The sequence below is a fragment of the Balaenoptera ricei genome, chromosome 19 (assembly GCF_028023285.1).
Source record: "Balaenoptera ricei isolate mBalRic1 chromosome 19, mBalRic1.hap2, whole genome shotgun sequence".
NCBI lineage: Eukaryota > Metazoa > Chordata > Mammalia > Artiodactyla > Balaenopteridae > Balaenoptera > Balaenoptera ricei.
This window is the reverse complement of record NC_082657.1, coordinates 62100536-62122539: the sequence shown is the minus strand read 5'-3', so window position 1 is coordinate 62122539 and position 22004 is coordinate 62100536. Positions and strand designations below refer to the sequence as shown.

At 47.1% G+C, this 22004-nt stretch overlaps 1 protein-coding gene across 2 annotated transcripts in view; it reads left to right on the top strand.

Moving 5' to 3' along the window:
- Window positions 1–22004, top strand: part of ZCCHC14 (zinc finger CCHC-type containing 14) — a 56928-nt gene that overhangs the window by 11115 nt on the left and 23809 nt on the right. For both annotated transcript variants that reach the window (XM_059905885.1, XM_059905884.1), the window contains exons 2-3: window positions 14243–14366; window positions 21412–21485. In XM_059905885.1, the coding sequence (XP_059761868.1) occupies window positions 14243–14366; window positions 21412–21485 (198 nt within the window). The remainder of the gene's footprint in view (window positions 1–14242; window positions 14367–21411; window positions 21486–22004) is intronic.

Genomic DNA, 22004 nt, shown 5'->3' with positions numbered 1-22004 from the left:
AACTTTGAACGTACTGGGTGTTGGGGCCGCGTGGGAGGCACTGCGCGGTGCGTGTACTCCGCCTGGACGCGATCAAGTATTAAAATACTCTTCGGAACTTCGCTCCTCCCTGTGGGAGGGTGATCCTCCTGTCGCCAGCTTCCCGACAGAGTGTGTTTCTGGTACGGGTACTTTGCAGGGTGGGATTTTTCTGAAAACTCTTATTTTGTGTGGGTTTTTTCCTGTACTTTAAAGACTAGGTATGAAGCTCGTGAACCAGTGTGCTGTTCATATTCGTGCTGGCGAGGCTGATTGAGCAATCACAAGGATGCTTTTTCTTTCAGAATTGTTAGTGAAGAGATGAGTAGAAGACAGGTAGCACGCACACAAGAGGGGTCCGTGCCCTGCGCGGGGCGCTCTGCCGGGTGCTTCTGACGTGTGTGCGCGGTCTTCCCGGTGAGCCTGTGAGGGAGGTTCCGTCCCATCCCGTCCTGTCCCCATTCTGGCAGCAGGGAGACAGACACAGGGCTTAAGGATGAGGAACTTCAGAGGTGACATGAGTAAGGGGCTGTGTGTATTATGTGACACCAAAATTATGTTAAAAGTGGTGGTTTTTTTTGTTTTTTTACTTCATCATTAAAAGTGAGAGGAAAACCCTGAAGAATATGGAATGAGAAGACAAAGGAGGCTAAGCTCTGTGGCTCGTGGAGTAGGAAGTGGGAGGCACTGGCAGTTGTGTGAGCTGCGGGCGCCCAGCCACCTCTGGGCGGCTCTGATTGTTCCTCGGAACCTTTTGTCGTAGTGACGTGGTTCCTCTCCCAGCCACCCCACCCCTACTCATTCATTTTTATTTTTTCAGTAACCTTTCGTTGATATCCTCAGTATTACAGCTCAGTGTATGTATAGTTTAGTTTAAAGGTAAAACTTACTTTCTGTGACTTGCACACTTTTTTTTTGTTTTAACCATTTTTTAATTTAATTTAATTAATGTATTTTTTATCATCTTTACTGGAGTATAGTTGCTTTACAATGCTGTGTTAGTTTCTGCTGTATAACAAAGTGGATCAGCTATACATATACATATATCCCCATATCCCCTCCCTCTTGCGTCTCCCTGCCACCCTCCCTATCCCATTCCTCTAGGTCGTCACAAAGCACCGAGCTGATCTCCCTGTGCTATGCGGCTGCTTCCCACTAGCTAGCTATTTTACATTTGTTAACGATTTTTTAAAATTGGAGTATAGTTAATGGACAATGTTTTGTTAGTTTCAGGTGTACAGCATAGCGATTCACTTATACATACATATATGTATTCTTTTTCAGATTCTTTTCCATTATAGATTATTGCAAGATACTGAATATAGTTCCCTGTGCTATACAGTAGGCCCTTGTTGTTTACCTGTTTTATATATAGTAGTGTGTGTATGTTAATCCCAACCTCCTACTTTATCTATACCGTCCCCCTGCCCCCCCGCCCCGCTATCCCCTTTAGTAATCATAAGTCTATTTCTGTTTTGTAAGTAAGTTCATTTGTACCATTTTTTAGATTCCACATATAAGTGATATCATATGATGTTTGTCTTTCTTTGTCTGACTTCACTTAGTGTGATAATCTCTAGGTCCATCCATGTTGCTGCACGTGGCATTATTTCATTCTTTTTTATGGCTGAATAATACTCCATTGTGTGTATATACCATATCTTCTTTACCTATTCATCTGTTGATGGACATTCCATGTCTTGGGTATTGTAAATAGTGCTGCTATGAACATTGTGGTGCATGTATCTTTTTGAATTAGAGTTCTCATCTTTTCTGGATATATGCCCAGGAGTGGGATTGCTGGATCATATGGTAGCTCTGTTTTTAGTTTTTAAGGAACCTCCATACTGTTCTGCATAGTGGCTGCACCAATTTACATTCCCACCAACAGTGTAGGAGGGTTCCCTTTTCTCCACACCCTCTCCAGCATTTGTTATTTGTAGACTTTTTGATGATGACCATTCTGATGGGTGTGAGATGATACCTCACTGTAGTTTTGTTTTGCATTTCTCTAATAATTAGTGACGTGGAGCATCTTTTCATGTGCCCGTTGGCCATCTGTATATCTTCTTTGGAGAAATGCTTATTTAGGTTTTCTGCCCATTTTAAAAAAAAATAAATTTATTTATTTTATTTATTTTTGGCTGTGTTGGGTCTTCGTTGCTTCACGCGGGCTTTCTCTGAGCTGTGGCGAGCAGGGGCTACTCTTCGTTGCAGTGTGCGGGCTTCTCATTGCAGTGGCTTCTCTTGTTGCGGAGCACAGGCTCTCAGGTGCACGGGCTTCAGTAGTTGTGGCCCGCGGGCTTAGTTGCTCGGCAGCATGTGGGATCTTCCCGGACCAGGGCTCGAACCTGTGTCCCCTGCATTGGCGGGTGGATTCTTAACCACTGCGCCACCAGGGGAGTCCTTCTGCCCATTTTTTTGATTGGGTTGTTTGCTTTTTGGATATTAAGCCACATGAGCTGTTTGTATATTTTGGAAATTCATCCCTTATTGGTCGCATTGTTTGCAGATATTTTCTTCCATTCCATAGGTTGTCTTTTCTTTTTGTTTATGGTTTTCTGTGCTGTGTAAAAAGCTTTTAAGTTTAATTAAGTCCCATTTGTTTATTTTTGTTTTTATTTCCATTATTCTAGGAGACAGATCAAAAAAAAATACTGCTACAATTTATGTCAAAGAGTGTTTTGCCTGTGTTTTCCTCTAGGAGTTTTATAGTATCCAGTCTTACATTTAGGTCTTTAATCTATTTTGAGTTTATTTTTGTATATGGTGTTAGAGAATGTTCTAATTTCATTCTTTTACATGTAGTTGTCCAGTTTTCCCAGCACCACTTATTTAAGAGACTGTCTTTTCTCCATTGTATATTCTTGCCTCCTGACTATAAGTGTGTGGGTTTATTTCTGGGCTTTCTGTTCTGTTCCGTTGATCTGTATTTCTATTTTTGTGCTAATACCATTACTGTTTTGATTACTGTAGTTTTGTAGTATACTCTGAAGTCAGGGAGCGTGATTCCTCCAGCTGCATTCTTCTTTCTCAAGGTTGTTTTGGCTATTGAGGGTCTTTTTTGCTTCCATACAAATTAAAAAGTGTTTTGTTCTATTTCTGTGAAAAATGCCATTGGTAATTTGATAGGGATTGCATTGAATCTATAGATTGCCTTGGGTAGTGTGGTCATTTTAACAATGTTAATCCTTCCAATCTAAGAACATGGTATATGCTTCCACCTGTTTGTGTTGACTTCAGTTTCTTTCATCTTGTAATTTTCAGAGTACAGGTCTTTTGCCTCCTTTGGTAGGTTTATTCCTAGGTATTTTATTCTTTGTGATGAGATGGTAGATGAGATCGTTTCCTTAATTTCTCTTTCTGATATTTCATTGTTAGTGTATAGAAATGCAACAGATTTCTGTGTATTAATTTTGTATCCAGCAACTTTACCAAATTCATTCATAAGCTCTAGCAGTTTCCTGGTAGCATCTTTAGGATTCTCTATGTATAGTATCATGTCATCTGCAAACAGTGACAGCTTTACTTCTTTTTCAATTTGGATTCCTTTTATTTCTTTTTCGTCTCTGATTGCCGTGGCTGGGACTTCCAAAACTACATTGAATAAAAGTGGCGAGAGTGGGCATCCTTGTCTTACTCCCGATCTTAGAGGAAACGCTTTCAGCTTTTCCCTGTTGAGAATGATGTTGGCTGTGGGTTTGTCATCTATTGTCTTTACTATGTTGAGGTATATTCCTTCTTTGCCCACTTTCTGAAGAGTTTTTATCATAAATGGATGTTGAATTTTATCAAAAACTTTTTCCGCATCTATTGAGATGATAATATGGTTTTTTTTTTTAATTATTAGCACCTTTAATTATTATTTGTTTGGCTGTGTTGGGTCTTCGTTTCTGTGCGAGGGCTTCCTCTAACTGCGGCAAGTGGGGGCCACTCTTCATCGCGGTGCGTGGGTCTCTCACTATCGTGGCCTCTCTTGTTGCGGAGCACAGGCTCCAGACGCGCAGGCTCAGTAGTTGTGGCTCACGGGCCTAGTTGCTCCGCAGCATGTGGGATCTTCCCAGACCAGGGCTCGAACCCGTGTCCCCTGCATTAGCAGGCAGATTCTCAACCACTGCGCCACCAGGGAAGCCCCCGAAAATATGGTTTTTATTCTTCAATTTGTTAATGTGGCGTATCACAAAATGCACACATTTTAAGTGTATCATGTGAGTGAGTGAGTGTTTTTCACCACTTGAGTTTTGGTAAATGAATGAACCCCTACCAAGATACAGAACATTACTATCACCCCAGAAAATTTCCTCATTCTGTTTTGGGTCAGTTCCCACCTTTACCACCACCAAACCCTGCTCTCTCCTACCTCCTGCCTTTTTTCTTTTTTTTCTCTTCTACTTTTCCCCCACCATTGATTAGTTCCACCTTTTCTGGAACTTCATTTAAGGGGACTCACAGACTCCATTTGAGCTATGGGCTTGCTTCGTTGCACTATTTTTAGTGGCTGGTCTAGGGGTTACTGCAGTTTCACAGTCTGCCTTCCTGAGTTCATGTGGAGTGTGAGAATCTTGCAATGGTATTGTACCCATAAGGTTTCTCTGTCCTTCATGCTGTGCTTAAATATGTATTGCTTCTATATATGCTGTTTAGTCCTACAATATGTTTTTTGCTTTAATAGGAATATATTTTTTTAAAGTTAAAATAAAGTATAGTCTTTTATGTTTACTCATGTATTTGCCATTTCTTACAGAAGAACCAGTTTGTTACCGTATCCCTTCAGTCTGGATGGAAATCTTTTCTTCAGCATGTTTTGGAGTGCAGGGCTGATGGCAAGAAATTCTCTGTTTTCTTTTATCCAAAAATGCTTTGTTTTGCCCTGTATTGTTAAAGGGTGTTTTCACTGGATGTAGGATTCTTTGTTGACTGTTCTTTTTCTTCTAGCTTTTAAAAGAGTTGAGACATGTCTTCTGGCCATCATTCATTTTATGGTTCTGTATCCAAAGTGCTGTTTTCCTCTGGCTGGTTTCAAGATCATCTCTGGCTTTGGTATTGGAACAGCTTGACTGTGTTGTTTTCTTGAATTTATCTTGTTTGCTGTTCTTTGAACTTACTGGATCTGTAAATTTTTTTATGTCTTTTACTAAATTGGGGAGATTTTCAGCCATAATTTCTCCATGGTTTTTCCTGTCTCCATCTCTCTTTCCTTCTGGAACTCTAGCTGCAGGTATGTTAAACCTTTTGATATTATTCCACAGGTCCTGGAAGCTTTGTTCTTCTTTTTTATTTTTCCCCAAAATATTTCTCTCTCTCTGTGTTTTGGATTGGACGCTTTCTGCTGATCTGTCTTGAAATTCACTGACTCTTCTATTAATTCCAAACTGCTGTTAAGGCCACCCAGTGGATTTTTTATTTCAGAAATAGCATTTTTTGTTTTAGAATTTCCATTAAAACTTGTTTTGTTATTTTAGGACAGGTTTTTAGAGCACTTTTAGGTTCCCAGAAAAATTGATCATAATCACCCAAAGTCCACAGTTTATGTTAGGGCTCACTCTTAGTGTTGTATATTTTATAGGTCTGGACAAATGTGTAATGACATATATCCACTGTTACAGTATTACAGAATATTTTCACTGTCATTAAAATCCTCTGTGCTCTACCCATTCACCGCCCCCCCCCCCCCCCCCGCCCCGCAACCCCTGGCCACCACTGATCTTTTGACTGTCTCCATAGTTTTGCCTTTTCCAAATGTCACATGGTTGGGATCAGATGGTCTTCTTCACTTAGGAACATGGATTTAAGCTTCCCCCACGTCTTTTCATGGCTGGAGAGCTCATTTCTCTACAGAGCTGGGTCATAGTTCATTGTATGGAAGTTCACAGTTTATTTATCCATTCACTTACTAAAGGACATTGGTTGCTTCCTGAATTTCCATTTTTAGAAACAATTTCTGTTTCTCTACTGAGATCTCTTCTTGGTTCGTATACCATGGGCATATTTTCCCTCCCGTCCTGGAGCCTCGTTACAGCAGCCGCTTATCGCCCCTTGCCTCGGGCCCCAGCTACGGCTCATCTTGTGCCTGCCCTCCTTTTCTCTCTGTGTGGGTCTCGTTTTCGTTTCTTTATGTGTCTAGTAATTACGGATCGCTTCTTGGACATTGTGTGTGAGGCATTGTAGAAACTCTGGATTTTGTTCTGTCCTCCTGAAGGGTGTTGGCACCCAGTTGTGTTTGTTTGGTGTAGTGGACCTGGCTGGGCTCCTCCCAGGCCCCTCTCCGGTGTCCGCCGGCTGCTGCGGTCTGTGCTGCTGATTGGTCTTGGGGTGACCGCCAGGAGCCTGCCCTTGGCGCCTGGCTCAGGGCTCACGCGGAGTGTGGGCAGGAGTCACGTGCAGAATTTGCTGTTCCCCTTCCGGGCGCTCTCCTTTCGGGGTTTCCCTCTCACTTTCCAGCGGCTGGAGTCCACCAGCGTTCCGATCTCTGGCTTTCCGAGTTGGTGGGGCTTGGGGGCCCTCCCTGAGCTTCAGCTGCTCTCCTCTCTGGCGAGGCCTGGGCCTGCTGGACATGAGCTCACCCGTGCACGTCTCACTTCCAAGCTGAGACCTCCCCCTGGTTTCTCCTGTGTTTGGTTGTGTCGGTTCATTGTTTTATATGCTTTGTCCAGAGCTTATGGTTATCTACAAAATATTGCTCTGACTACTCAGCCATTATTGATGGAGAACCACCTGTGTTTTGTAATCCAAGTGTTGTGGTCAGTGTAGACCACGTGTCCAAGAAGGAGTAATGCTCCCCAAGGAAGTATAGCTGTGAAGGAGTGCTTCCTGCTTGCTGTGACTCGCGTCACTGTAAAGGTGAAGCTCTGGGCAGAGGCGGAGAAATGGGCTGGCCCGGTGCCTTGAGATTAGCGTGTCCTTTGGAGACTGCACGTAAGATGCTTGTTGAAATGTTCTGGCACTCAGGGTGCCGAGGAGGGTCTGGTGTGTGAAAGGGCAGGCTCAGCGCCCATACCCGTGTACCTCTCACGTGCAGGGTCTGCTGACATCTGCGGCTGGAGGTGCATCTTGAATTCCTTGACCTGAGTGTCTTCTCTGATCACGCGTTGGGCCCTTTCCGGTCTGATCTTTCCCTGAACGGCTCCCTGGCCCTGAGGAACTCTAAGCAGCTCAGCCGTGCTCGTAACAGGCGTCTGCTCAAGTGGCTCCTATAGAAAGAAATGCCCAGGGCCTCTTTTACTCATACTTTCTGGACCTTTGCTACGTCCTTGTCTTCAGCTGGGTGGCTCCTGCTCATTTCCAGCTGCTCTGGGTGCCTGTTGTCCCCCATCCTGGATGCCCCAGGGTTCTGGACTGAACCCGTATCGTGGCTTGCACCCCGGGGGATCGTACAGCAACCACTGGAACATGTGCTGCTCTGCGAGGTTCATCTCTGGTGCTTGAATATTACGTCAAGAACCAAAATGGTCATTAGAGCCCAGTTTACTTATTATGACTAGACTTTGAGTCATGTTCTCAAAGAAAACCCCAATATTTAAGCACACTTCTGGCCAAAATGTGCACGCTAACAATATGGTGTGTAGTATGCACTTAATGTCAAAAGTCCTGAGGGTAAAAAGGAGCGACTTTGGCTGTGATGTCCACGAGAAGAAACTACCTGAAATTGACGTTGCCGTGCAGAGGACCGCAGCCCTGCATTTGAAGTGGTTTCCACGAGTACACCGGTCACATGCCTTACGTTTTTCCTAAAGGGGGAGGGGCTGCCTTCCTGAATGTATTTTACATTCAGTGTTGTCTTCAGAGTTTATTGAGATCCCACGTGGCTGTGCCTTTTGAAGTTCTGGGTTTAATAATACTCCTGCGTGACCCTGCGTGACCCCTTGCGTCATTCGTGGTCCTCACCACTAACATTGCACCTTTCTCTCGACACCACTGTTTTTAATGCTCCCCCGCCCCCGCCTTAAATTTGCTGCCTGTTGTCTGCTCAGTTTTAGGAGAATACACCTAAGCTGTTGACATTGTTTAAGATAAACCTCTGAATGAGAGGCTGGCAGTGCGACTGTTCAGACGAAGCCTGTCCTGCTACGCCCTGCGCCTCGGCCACGTCACCAGCTGGACGATGGTGGCCCCTGCTAGGTGACAGGCTCCGGGCGCCTTCCCCCACCGCCGGGCTCTGGTTTAACCGCCGGCTGCCGGCTGCAGGGGGGCCTGGAGTTGAATTTCTGAGCTTCCCGGCGTGCACAGAGGCTGGGTGTGCGGTGGGGCTGCACCGCCCTGAAGGCTGCTTGGGAAGAGCATGGCTTTCGAGCCGCTTTGCTGGAACTCATCTGGTTACGTACTTGGTACCTTGTGCTGAGATTTTTGAGCAGTAATCGATTTTTGCTCCCTCCTTTTCTCTTTTTTAATGAGCAGAGCCCTAGGGTAAGAAATATTAAAAGCAGTGTTTTTATGTGGAAAACGGATTTTGGTTAGCTCTGGCTTCTGCTTGTCCTAAGTCAGCAAATAGCTTTCACTATTAAACTATCTATTTTCTTGTTCTGGGTTTTAGAGACACATAATCACTATTTTAGTAAAATGCTTACAAATCACTTTTCTTTTTGATTTTATGTATTTTTTTCCCATTGACTTAGAAATATTTAACATGTTGTTCTTTCCGGTATAGAGGTGGTACTTGGAAAACATGTTGAAAATCAGGGACTCTGTTTGTAGATGCTGGAGTTCATGCTTGTGCTTGGAGGTCCCTGGCGTTCATGAGCTTCAGCCAAGGAGGCCTTCCTGCCCAGCTCTTGGAGACTCGGGGCCCCCACCCATCTGTCCCTGCTCCTGGAAGCCCTTGCTGCAGGTGTTTGCTTGGCTGACTCCTGGTCCCACGAGGCCTCAGCTCCGCCGTCCTCCCTGGACCGCAGGGTTTCCTGTCCTGCCGGTGTCGCTCAGCACCTCCGACAGCTCCCAGACGCGCCAGGCCCGGGGGAGACAGGACAGCCGTGCAAGGGATGAGCAGTTGCGGTTTTAGAACTTGCTTTTGTTGGACTTTTTCGTGCTGTTTGCGTCTTGTAGGAAGGTGCTCTCATTTAGACGTAGTATCTTTAACTTTTCCCTTAATTCTAATAGTGATTGTTCCTTCCAGAAAAATTGAAAAACAGAAAAGTATATTTTAATCACTCAGATAGTAAATACTATTAAAATTGTGGCATGTTTTCTTCTTTTTTCAATGCCTGTAATATATGTATCTATACGATTTATATATTACGAAATTCACATATCTAAGTGTGAGTGTTCTCCATGCCTTTCATTTTCTGAAATTATTTTTTAAAGGCTGCATAATATTTAATCATATGGATGTAAATTTATTTATTTATTTATTTATTTGGCTGCGTTGGGTCTTCGTTGCTGCGTGCGGGCTTTCTCTAGTTGTGGGGGGGGGGGCTACTCTTCGTTGCGGTGCGCGGGCTTCTCATTGTGGTGGCTTCTCTTGTTGCGGAGCACGGGCTCTATGTGTGAGGGCTTCTGTAGTTGTGGCTCGTGGGCTTTAGAGCTCAGGCTCAGTAGTTGTGGTTCGCGGGCTCTAGAGCGCAGGCTTAGTAGCTGTGGCTCGCGGGCTTAGTTGCTCCACGGCATGTAGGATCTTCCCGGACCAGGGCTCAAACCCGTGTCCCCTGCATTGGCAGGCAGATTCTCAACCACTGCGCCACCAGGGAAGCCCCTGGATGTAAGTTTATTTACGTCCTTAAATATTAATCTTGCTGGATATTTATGTCATTTTTTTTTTTTCGGCCGTGCTGCATGGCTTGCAGGATCTTAGTTTACCAGGGATTGAACCCATGCCCTCAGCGGTGAAAGCTCGAAGTCCTAACCCCTGGACTGCCAGGGAATTCCCTGTTTTTGTCTTTTTAAAGCTAAGATGAACCTTCTTGCCCACAAACCTTTGTATCGCTGGCTATATTCTTAGGATAGATTCCTCCCAGCGGGATTAGTGGGTCCAAAGGTACAGATGTAATAAAAGTTTGTTACATACACCTAATTGCTGTTGAGACACTTGCACCGATTTGCACTTGCTGGTTGGGGGTGAGATTGCTTGCCTGTGACATGTGAGCATTGCTCGTAAGGGCATTTGTCTACCTGTAGTTGCAGTGTGCTGATCGCTTGTCACGGAAGAGTCCACCTGTAGGTGGAGTGTCTATTTAGAGGGGGAGGCAGCCCCCAGATTCCAGGGACGGGGATGTGGAAACCGTGGGGCTGCCTGGACCTGGACCCTGGGCGTGGTCAGCAGGGCAGCTTTGCGTGCTGTACTTGGGGTGTGGATAGTGGGGTTGAGCACAGACCCTGCCCCCGGATTCGAGGCCGCCCAGGGGAGCTTCCCTGCGGGACCTCGTGGGCATGTGCCCCCTCCACGTGTCCTCACAGCGCCGCGTGTTGGCACTTGAGGCTGTGTAATGGCCTTCATGGCTGGCTGACATGTGCAATGGTCATAGCAGCCGCTAACATCTCACTGAGTCCTGGCTGTTTTTCCAGCACACTAACTACTTTAAATGCTTTTCATTTAATTCTCACAAAAACCCTACGAACTAGGTGCAGTGGAGGAAGCTGAACGTTTGCCAGACGAAGTTTTGGCCGTGGTGGCATGGTCAGCGGGCTGCGGCCGCAGCTGTGGAGCCGGAGCTGTGCACGAGATGGGGTCGAGGGGCTCCTGGCTGAGGGCACAGCTGGGGCAAAGGCCTCCCGGCCGTCGGTCCCGCCCCCGGTGGCCGCAGTGGATGGAGCGGAGGGGAGCCGAGGGGGATGTCACGGCGGTGACAGGAGCCAGACCCCGTGGGCCGTAGGAGAGGCCCGCCGTGAAGGTGAAACGGGAGGTTCACCTTCCCGGCCGGCAAGCACGTCCGGCGTCGTTTAGAAACAGAGCCGGCTGCTTGCAGGAAAAGGGACTTTGAGCCTAATGGGAAACATCCGTCAAGGTTGAGCTGGGCTCTGTCATTGGAGAGCATCTTCTCAGCGCCTTCCCCGCAGCAGTGGAAGGCGACACTGGGAACGGAGCGGGTCTTTATTCTCGCGTCCACCAAGCTGCTGACTGGCCCTGCTTGTGAGCCTGAGTCAGAGAGCACTTGAGCTGAACTGCGTAGGTCACGTGGGGCAAATTAACTTGACCAAAAATAACCCCAAACAGCATTTCTGGGAAACGCAAGTGAAGACAGCTTTCAATGTAAACAAAGGAGCAAAGTAAAGATAAAGGCTTGGTTGGAAAAAGTGAACATTTGGAAGACTAGGAAGAAATGCTTTGGGGAAAAAGTACCGAGGAAAACAAATATTATTTTTCCAGTAGTTACAGTTTTAAAGAGTTTTCTTTCATGTATTTATGTCAGATGCAGTGCATACGTTTTGATGGGGAACTCACAGATTTTCCCTTTCTGTTTGTAGCCACGGCACATTGACCTACACCCTATAGCTTTTCCTGTGAATCCAGGGAAGGAGCTCGCTGTTCTCCTCTGGAGACAGTCAGACATCTGGACGTGGGGCCCTGGGAGCTTCACGCACAAAACAAAAGAAACACACCAGCGTCCCGGCCGCAGTCCAGAAGTCCTGGTTGGCTTGGCGGGGTGTTGGCCTGCATTCTTTTAGCACCCCGGGGTTCCGCGTGCAGTCAGGGCTGAGAACCCCGTGCGGGTCTGCTTCCCCTGCTTCACAAGCTGCGTTCTCCAACCACAGTGTTAACCAGAGGGGCTGGAGGGCACTTGGTCCACTCTTGCACCCCCCTCCCCACAGGCTGAGAGTCTGGAGGAGGGCGTTGTGCTCTGGCCGTTTGGGCTGTTGCAGGCTGGGCAGGGGCATGTGTGTCTCTGCTTGGGGCAGGGAGGTTCCTCGCTGGCCAGCAGGCCCAGTGTTTCCGTTGTCGGTTGTTGAGACAGCCCAGCCTCTCTCTCCTTAGGGCCAGCACTTAGAATTACTTGCCAGGGCAGCTAAGAGAACACAGGGGTTCCTAGGAGTCAGATCAGATGGGGGGAGTCTGTTGCCGTTATGTTCAGTGTGTAGCTGAAAATGGGAACCTCCTGAGTTGTTTCCCAAAGTAATATTTACTGTTTGGAATTTAAAATCGTGCTCTTTGAGTAATTACTTGTACCTATTAGTGCTGTTATCTTATTTAATAGGAGAGAAGTTCATTTCTGGAATACTCTGACCATTGGATGATGAAAGAAACTTCGCCACACCTAAAGGAAATAATCCAATTTAGTTAAATTATAAATATAAGTAACTGAAAAATGTAGCTGTCTTGATAACATCTTGGTAAATGTTATCAAATGAATTGACCTTTTGGAGGAATACTGGGTGGGGAGGAGCTCTTTCCTTGAGCTACATAAACTTGCAGACTCACCAGACGTGCGGTGAGTTGCTGTCCTTGCGTGGGGTCCTTGCGTGGGGTCCCTGCGTGGCACCGTGCGCAGCAGGGCGCCTTCCTGGCCGGAGGCTGACAGGTGGAGCAGGCGGAGCTTGTTGCAGGCAGCCTGCGGTCTCGCTGCGGCTCCGTCTGTGAAGGCTTGGGTGTCCTGTCTCCGAGATGGCAGGTACAGGCCTGCCCTGCAGGAGTGGTGCCACCTCCACCTGCTCCACTCCCTCTGCCTCTGCCTGATGCCCCAGGCCCGGGGTTTACACAGCAGGGGACGGGGCCGTGCTGCCGCCCACCTGCTGTCCAGGTAGCGAGGAGGACCAGGGACAGTGAAGGCCAGAGAGCTTCCTGACACGGGTCAGGGTTGGGACCAGAAGTCATGCTCCACTTTTTCCCAAATCTTCTCCTTTGTTGTGTATGTAGGATGGTGTTTCTCCACCGTTTTTGTTTTTTAATTAATTTATTTATTTTTGGCTGCGTTGGGTCTTTGTTGCTGGGCGTGGGCTTTCTCTAGTTGCGGGTGAGCGGGGGCTACTCTTCGTTGCGGTGCGCGGGCTTCTCATTGCGGTGGCTTCTCTTGTTGTGGAGCGCGGGCTGTAGGCGCACGGGCTTCAGTAGTTGTGGTGTGCGGGCTCAGTAGTTGTGGCTCGTGGGCTCCAGAGCGCAGGCTCAGTAGTTGTGGCACACGGGCTTAGTTGCTCTGCGGCATGTGGGATCTTCCCGGACCAGGGCTCGAACCCCTGTCCCCTGCATTGGCAGGCGGATTCTTAACCACTGCGCCACCAGGGAAGCCCCTCTCCACCTTTTAAAACTCACCTCTTTTGATAAACTTTAAAATTTAATTTTTCTCTACTGTCCTTTGAAATTTTGATGTACATTAAATTGTGAATATGAAGACGTTAAAGCATTGGTCATTTTTATTCTTCTAAATCCTACAAGTAGTAAATATATTTGGCAAAATTTTCAAATACTCGTCATTATTAAGGGGAAAAAAAGAAAGTTATTGCACCCTCCCTACCCTGCCCAAGAAAGCCTCCTCTCATTTCTTGAAGTCACTTAACGGTTACCAGTTTGCCGTATCCTTCTGGGCCTTGTTTATTTACACATGGACACGTTCACTGTAACCCTGAGACGGGAGGGGGCACGGGACACTCCTTCTGGCTTGTTTTGGACACTTGGTCTAGGTGAGCTTTTCTTGCCGTGCAGAGTGGGGATCTGTGGGCGGCAGTCCTTTGTTTAGTGGGTCTCTATCAGTAGCTGTTAAGGTGTTTTCAGTATGGTACTATTACCAACGCTGCGGTGAGCGTCCCGCCCCACATCTTTCTCACGTGTAAGTACTTCGTATGAAAATTCCCAGAAATGGAATTGTAATGTAATTTTAGAATCTGCTTTTTTAAAATGTACTCCCAAATAGATCAAGTTGTATTCTGTTCTTTACTGGGTTTTTTTAAGGGCATTTTATTATTTTTTTTCAAGATTTATAGAAGGACTGTATTAAGTCCTGCTGTGTAATTAATATTATAGGAAACTCTATGATTTGAAGAAATAGAAAATCAGGTTGTGCCTCAGATATAGGTATATGATTCCTGATGGCTTGGTTAACAGTTTCTATCCAGCGAGTGAACCACTGGCACAAGACTTGCACGTTTGCTCAAACTTGGGATGTTTTTAAGTTTCAGTGATGAGGAGTGGGTTGGTGAAATTTTTGTCTTTTGCCGGAAGTGCTTTATAGGTGCACTAGTAATACGCATTTTATAGAAAAGTTTGAAGCTACAATAAACTTAAATGTCTTTTAAATAAAAATGGAAATCATTCCATATGAGCTACATGGAAGAAAATAAGGTGTTTCTATTCTTGTCCCCTGAGGTCACTCCCAGGACGGAGACCCCCGTCAGCAGTGTCGGTAACAGTCTGGAGAATGCCCTGCACGCATCCGCCCGGTCCACTGAGGAGCCGCTGCCCAGGAGGCCTGGAGGGAAGCACCCCCGAGGTGAGCCCTTGGTCCGCAGGGTCAGGGAGGAGCGCCGGGTGTAGGAGGAGACGTTCGCAGAGGGAGGAGCGCCGGGTGTAGGAGGAGACGTTCCGCAGTGGCATTTGGTTAAATGCTCTCAGATCTTTGGGGATGCTAGTCTTAGTAAGATGTACTATTTTTCTAAATTCTGCAAGTTACACACGAGTGGATCTCGGCTGTAAACATCTCACATCTTGATGTTTATTAAGGGGGAAAAAGTGAAAGTTGTTGCGCCTCTCCCCGCCCAACACTGCAGCGGGTCCTGAATTCTAGGGCAGCGCCGTCCTGTAGCGCTCTGTGCAGTAACAGTATGTTCTCTCTGCACTGACGCGGTCGCCACCAGCCACGCGTGCCTTCCAAGCCTGGAAAATGTGGCTCACGCGAGTAAGGGCCTGAACTTGTAGATTTATTTCATGCAGTTGCACTAGCTCAGCGTGGACAGTGCGGCTCTGGAGATGGCAGGGCACGTCTGGGAGGAGGCCGAGCTCCCTGGTTCTTGAACGTCTGGCTTGTGCAGCCGCGCTAGACAGAGTCGGGCTGGCTGTCGCCCGGCCAGCTGTGTGGGGTTTGGGGGGCTCGCTGGGGAGAGACAGGGCTCTCTGGGCCTCCTGGTCTAGAGCCGGGCGTGGGTGCCTGGAAACGCGCTCGGTGTCGGTGGGGGGAAGATCGCCCTCCTAGCAGCCCTGGGAGCGCATGGTCGGCTCACTTCTGGCTCAGCTGGAGGGTCAGTCTTTCTGAAGACACAGCAGGACCTCAGTTTCCGGGTGGGTGGTTGTCACTCACTCGCTCAGAGGGACTTCTTCCTTGCATGTGTCGTCCAGGGAGGAGCGCCTCCCGATGGGGCGTTGCTTCCTTTGTCCCCAGCCTGTCCCCGCACCTTTGGAGCCTGTGTCCTGCAGTCTTAAGGGGAAGGCCTTTCCTTCACCATTGTGCTTTTTCCTGTAGGCACAATTATCAAGACCCCCTCGTTCCTGTTTTTTAATATAATTCCCAGTTGAACGGCTGTGTCTGTCACTCTCTTGCCGATGTGCCTGGGTGCGGGAAGGCAGATCTGTGGTAGGACCGCTATTGTCTGCTCTCAGACATCATAATGCTTAGAGAATAGTCAGCCAGACCTTGCTAATTATCTACGGTATTCTCCAGCCAGTGGTCATGGGGATGATGGTCTCCTCCGCCCAGAAATTGACCAGCAAGTAAACCTGGTTTTGTTGTTCGCACTTTCCCCAGTGCCCTGTTACTGCTCTTCGCAAAGTCTGAAGCCACTCTGAGTGTTATTAAAGTTTTCTTGCTGTCTTTTCTGTATCCCACTTCTGTTGTGGGTTGTCTCTGCTTCTTAGAAGTTTTCAGTGACACAATTTAACTTGTAAAGAGGTCAGACTTTTGTATTTCTTCAGTTCTGAAGCTCAGGGGACAGCAGTAAGGACAGTCTGACGCCGACTGCTCTTGTCAGGTGGTGTCCAAGCTCGTTACATACATTAACTCATCTGATCTTCCTAAGAACCTGTGGGGCTCAGGTATAAGCTGGTTCATTCTAACAACAGTCCCCATTTCACAGACAGGAGAACTGAGTCACAGATAAGCAGCGTTCCTAAGATAAGCTGGGATCCCAACCCTGAGATCCCAACACTTGTGTTAGAAGAGAATAGAAAAGGAAACTCAAGTACACATGAAGTGAAAGCGTTACCTTTTTCTCTGTACTATTGATTGCGAAGATTTTCAGGTACAGCCTTCCTTGGGAAGCCGCTTGGAGTTTGTGGAAGCCCGCCAGGTGATGCCGCAGTCCCACGGAGCTCGTTTTGTTCAGGGATTAAATAACTGCGCCCAAGGTCACGGAGCTGGAAAGTGTCACGTTTCAGACAGCCTGTATGACTGCAGAGCCCCTGGGCTTCCCTGGCCCTGCCGAGTGGGTTGTGGGCCTGTCCTCTCTGCCCTGGCCTCCTGTCACCCGTCTCCGCCACCACACAGCTTCGTCCAGCACAGGTGCTGTCATACCTGGGCCTTGACCGCTGTGTCGCTCTGCCCGCTGGGCCCTTCCCTTTGAGGTCTAGCCCCACAGCACTGCTGTGAACTGTGTCATTTTCCCATCACTTACGGCTGCTCCTGTGCCTCGTGCGTACTAAGGCTGAATAAAACATTTGCCTTAACACATAAACAAGTGACTTCCTCAGGCCCCTAGATTCAAGTGCCGTTATCACCAACCATTCCAATGGAGTGTGTGTTCATTTCCTATTTTTGCTACTTTAGAAATATGTTTTATCAGCTTTATGTTTTCTGGATCAGGTACTGCTTTTGTTTCTATATTTCTGGAGAACTAACAAATTAATGCAAGGTAGCTAGATGATAAAAAATAAAAGAAAAATAAGTTACAGAGTTCTTAAATATAACATGACCTGAAAAGATGTAGGAAAGAGGATCAGTTTAATCAGCATAGTAGTGAATGTTCGAATTTTAAGGACAGTTAAAAGAAGCAGCGTTTTAAAAAATTATTCCCATTAACACAGACAACTAAATGAAAGTGAGAAAGTAACTTGATATTTTAGGAACATCATTATTCAACTGAGACTTTTAAGAATACAGGTTTTCAATTTTTAGATGAAAACTAGCTTTCAATAATAACAATTGTAAAGCTGGAGGCATCTCGAATATTAGTCTGGTTCAGTTTCTCTAAGTATGAAGACACTGAGTTCTGTTGTATAGCACTTGAGAGAAGAAGGTGTTGTGCTGGAACATGATTGTTTTCATCTTTGCCTTTACTCATGAATAATACCCTCTTTACTGTGCTTTCTTTTGGCACAGTTTTGGTAATTTTTGGTTTCTTGTTATTGTGTGTACAGAATTAAGTTATTTAATAAAGATACTTTGAAATCAAGTAAAACACATAATTGGCAGAAAACTACCAACCACCCAGTTTTTTCCAGAAGACTTTAGGGAAAATGTTCCAAAAGAGTGCCGCATTCTTGGGACATATTAAAGCCATCATCTCTAGGTGTCGTGTTCTCTCGGTATGAGGTGGCCATCAGCTCCTGGAGATCGTTTGAAGGCCCTTGGTGGCCCTTAGGCTGTGGCAGTTAGGCTGAGCGAAGGTGGCCCTTAGGCTGTGGCGGTTTTAGCAGGAGCTCCCCGGGCTGAGGTCCGGGGAGTGGTTTTCTGGTCCTGGCGGTGTGGCTGCTGGAAGTCGTCTGTGACTCCGCCAGACCCCGCTCAGGCCTTTCAGGATGCTTGTCTGGGCTGTTACTACGGGGCCTTTTGCGGTCTCTTCTACGCACATCTCCCTCCCTCCCTCCTTTTTCAGTTACGTTAGTGTTCTGGTTTTTAAATTAGGCATTGATCCAATTATAAAAATGGTAGTTCAGTGCAATTACACATCTTAGTGAAGACGGTGTGCTCTAACTTGTAAGATTTGAGAATTCCTAGTGTACATCGTGAATAAGAAAAGAAGAAAGGTTTGAACACACGAAATGTTAAAAGCAAACAGCACACCACCTTGCTCTTTGCATCTCTACGTGAGAGCAGGCTGGTGGCCTCAAGTCCCGGGGTCCCAGCCCTGGGTGCCCTGCCCTGAGCCTCTGCACAGTCTGGACCCCAGCGAGGCTCACGTCCTTCCCAGCCCCCTAGCGCTCTTCCCACCGCGCCCCTTTGGGCTCGGGGTCTTTCCAGTCGGTGCTAATCCTGTCTTTGGATGTGTTCTCTCCCTGCAGGTGATGGTTTGGTATCTAGCCCCTAAAGTTGACACAAGTTTGCTGGCACTTTTCAGAAAGTACTGGGACTTCGTGTGTGACAGATGACACAGTCTACAGGGCTCACGAGGGTGTTGGGAGGGAAGGAGGCCGCATTATCTACCAGTAGACTTTAAGTGGGTTGTCAACAAATTTGTATGCGTGTAGGTAAACACTCTAAAATTATGAAACCACATTACAGAAATTTGGCAGGGAAACTACCCATAATTCCACAACCAAACACAATTAACCCTATCATTTTTGATAATTTATTTTTAGTCAATCTTTCTTTAACATTTTAAACAACTATAATCATGTTATACATACAGTTTATAATTTTTCAGGTAATATTATAAGCATTTTTCCATGTTTTTATTTTTATAAACATAGCCTTTAGTAGTTCCAAAATCGAGAGTATGCTTACACACCTTTGAAGCCCAGTTCAACACCCCCAGCCGCCCCTTGTGTTAGCCACCGTCAGCACTCTCATCTGCTACAGAAGTCCCTCTGCACGTTCTCTCCCCGCCCCCGCCCCAGCAGGCCGTCCTCCCACCCTCAGAGCCCCGTGTGGCCACACAGTGGGCGTGGCACCAAGAGAAAAGCAGCAGAACTCGTCGGCCGGCCGTGTATCTGGTCCGGAGCCATCCTGGCAGTGCCGGGGCCGCTGCAGCTGCCTGCAGAGGGCCGATGGCGCGGACACAGAGCACCGAGTCAGGTGGGCTGGTGATTTTGAAGAGGTCTCGCAAACGTTTCAGTCCTGTGGTCCAAAATGCCTCTTTTATTTGAAAACAGCTGAGTAACATTCATCTGCTTTTCACATTTTCCTGTCCAGATATGAGTCACTTCCCGCTTTCAGTCCAGTTGGGGTTTTTTCTTTTTACTTTTTTTCCCATAAATGCTCATACTCAGTCCTGGAACTTTTAGGTACACGTTGGTGTTCTGTGGCCTGGGAAAATGCCGAATAACGTTTTTCTGTTTTCATTGACTTTGTATATTCTGTTGTTTAAAAAAGTAAAGGATCTGGATTAGGGTGAGGTCATTGTGGGTAGGTTTTTAAAAATAGTGGTTGGGAAAACATAAGAGCTGTTTATTTGCTGACAATCTGACTGGGGAAGTCAGACAGGAACAGTGAGTAGTTTCACCGAGTGAGGTCGGGCAGTGCACAGCTGCTAAATGGAGTGTTTTCTTTGTTTTGCCAGAAAGGAAGAAAACGTTCTTATTTTTTTCTTTAGAGTAATTCCTTCCTGTGAGATGCTATTTTAAGCTTAAAATACTCTAAACCAAATGGGTTCTAGTGTCTCCCAAGATCCATATCAACCCTGATGCAACTTTATAAAATTAGGGAGACTCGTGAGAAAAATTCAGGGCGTGAAAGGTCTTTTCCCCAACAGGCCGTAACCTCTGTGAGCGCGAGAACCCATCGACGGCGCTGGTCGCTGTGTGCCCAGCCCTTGGAAAATGGCCCGGGACACAGCAGGAGCTTTGTAAGACGAGTTGGTGAATGAACAGTTGTTGGTTTAGGGCAGGGATTGGCACCTTTTTTTCTGCAGAGATCCAGAAAGTCAGTATTTCTGGCTCTGGGAAGCGTGCGGAGTCTGGGGCCGGGCTCTGCCGTCGTGGGGTGGAGAGCACCCGTTGACGGTACGTCTGCCCACAGCGTGGTTGTGTGCCCCGGAGCCCGTTTGCACAGACAGACAGGCCGAGGGCAGCCTGCAGCCTGCCTGCCCCTCGCTTAGAACAGTGCCGCCCGGTAGAGCTCCCTGGGATGACCGGCCTTCTGTGTCTGCTGCAGTATGGTAGCTGCTAGCCACGTGTGGGAGCGCTTAACACGTGCTGAGTGCAACCGAGGAGTGAGATTTTTAATTTTCTTCAATTGTAATTAATACCAACTTAAGTGGTCCCGTGTGGTCAGTGGCTGCAGCAGTGGGCAGTGCAGCGTTAGAACCTTCCCAGAAGCCCGGTGCACAGAGCTGCTCGTTGCTCCCTGGGGTGCTCAGACATGTTAGGGGAGGAGAGAGTTCTGTGGCCAAAGAAATTGAGAAATTATGGTTTAAAAATGTAGATTTATTTGTTGCAGGACTTCTCAGAGCCTTTAATCTGCTAATGTACGTGGGCAGCCTACAAAAAAGGAGTTTCTCAGATTTTCCCTCCAAACTTTTGAGCACAAAGCTTTCTGGGGGTGGCCCGGAGAAAACTATGGAAGGTGTGGCCGACCAGGAGATGGGGAGTCTGCAGAAAGTGTAACTTAATAGCTTTAATAAGTTATGTTGAGTGTGTCATGCTAGACAGGTTTTGAAGATTTGTAGAAATCCCCATGGTGCACAGCCAAGGGACCTCTGGAAATATTGGGGAAAAATAGTGCAAGAAGGTGTGTGTGCTGTTCAGAAAGTAAAGCCTCCCTCATTTGCCAGGGTCTTTGCATAAGAGCTGACCTCCCGTGCCTGCCCAAGGTTCATAAGCTTGAAGAGTCAGTTAACTCGATACTTGAGAAACTTTAGTATTTGAATCAGAAATAGGACATACGAACCTTAATGGGGTTTGGGAGTTTGGAAACTACATCATGTTGGATAAGTGCTGTTTTATTTTCAACAAATATTTGTGCTCAAATATTTGCATCTTAAAGCTTAAGGGCTTAGAAGCTTAATTGTATCGGTTTCTTTTTGAGGAGAAAAAAACACGCACCCTTGCCTGTGAAAAGGGAGGTACGCAGAGGGGATGGCTCTGGAGCTCTCCAACGGCGACGGCCCTTTCTCATCCCTGTCCGACTGTGCAGCTGCGGCCTCTGCCCATCCTTGCTCTGTTTTGCAGAGGCAGTGCTAGGGGTCTGCAGGGTCTCCTCCGCAGCTGCTCTCCTCACACCTTCAGCCTGGCTTTGTCCTAGAAGGAGGAGACGAGGAGATGCCAGTGAGAGGTTCTGGGCAGCTGTGTCTCCGAACAATCTCAGTGGAAAACGTTGAGCATTAGTTTTTCGGAAATGAGAACAGATCATAACTAATCTTCAGTTATAATTATGGTCTGTGCCCTTGTGCATTTTCAAGCTCCGATCTCTTTCTTTTCTATGATTTGTTTTTATTTTTTGCCTGTTTCTTCTGTGTCACTTTCAACTTTGCCCTCCATTCCCGAGCGAGCTGCCTCCTCGTTCCTGGCGAGCTCACCCACCGCAGAGGAGACGGGGCCGGGCGTTGGGAGCCGGACTGTGAAAAGTTGCTAATGTATCGATGCAAACTAATCATGTGTACTTCAAGCTCTTACTTCATTTTTATAATTTTGTTTGTTGTTGTTTTGTTTTGTTTTGTTTACCTTTACAGTGAGTGTTGAAAAGATAGACCTGAAGGGATTATCACACAAAAAAAATGAAAGAAATGTTGAATGTTCCTTTGAGGTAAGATGCTAAGTTTTTTTTCCCTTTTCTCCTCTAAGGGATAGGAAGGAAACATTTACCATGAAGTGGTACTTTTATTTCTCTAAATAAAAGACGAGTCGTTTGCAAAGCACTGTGCCACTGCTGCGGGAGATAGAAGTGGGGACTGGGCCCTGTGGGTGGACCGTCTCCACGGTGGGCTTGTTGGGCCTGGGGGGCTGCTCTCCCTGGACCTCAGCAGGCTCCACGAGGGGGAGGGGCTGGGCTCGGGCACAGCCTGGAGTTCGCAGTCCTGTTGTGTCCCTGTTCGCCGTGTGACCGAGGACAATGCTGGACTTCTCTGTGCCCCAGCACCTCCATTCAGTCAAACAGGATGGAGTTTGGGGGAGAATTAAATGAGACAGTTCATTCAAAGCGCTCAGTACAGGGTCTGGATATAGTAAGTGCCTGCAAAGATGAGCTGGTGTTCTTCTGTACCTCCTGGATGACAGAAACTCCTTGGTGTGTGTGGGGAGCATTCTCTAGACTGACGTGCTCAGC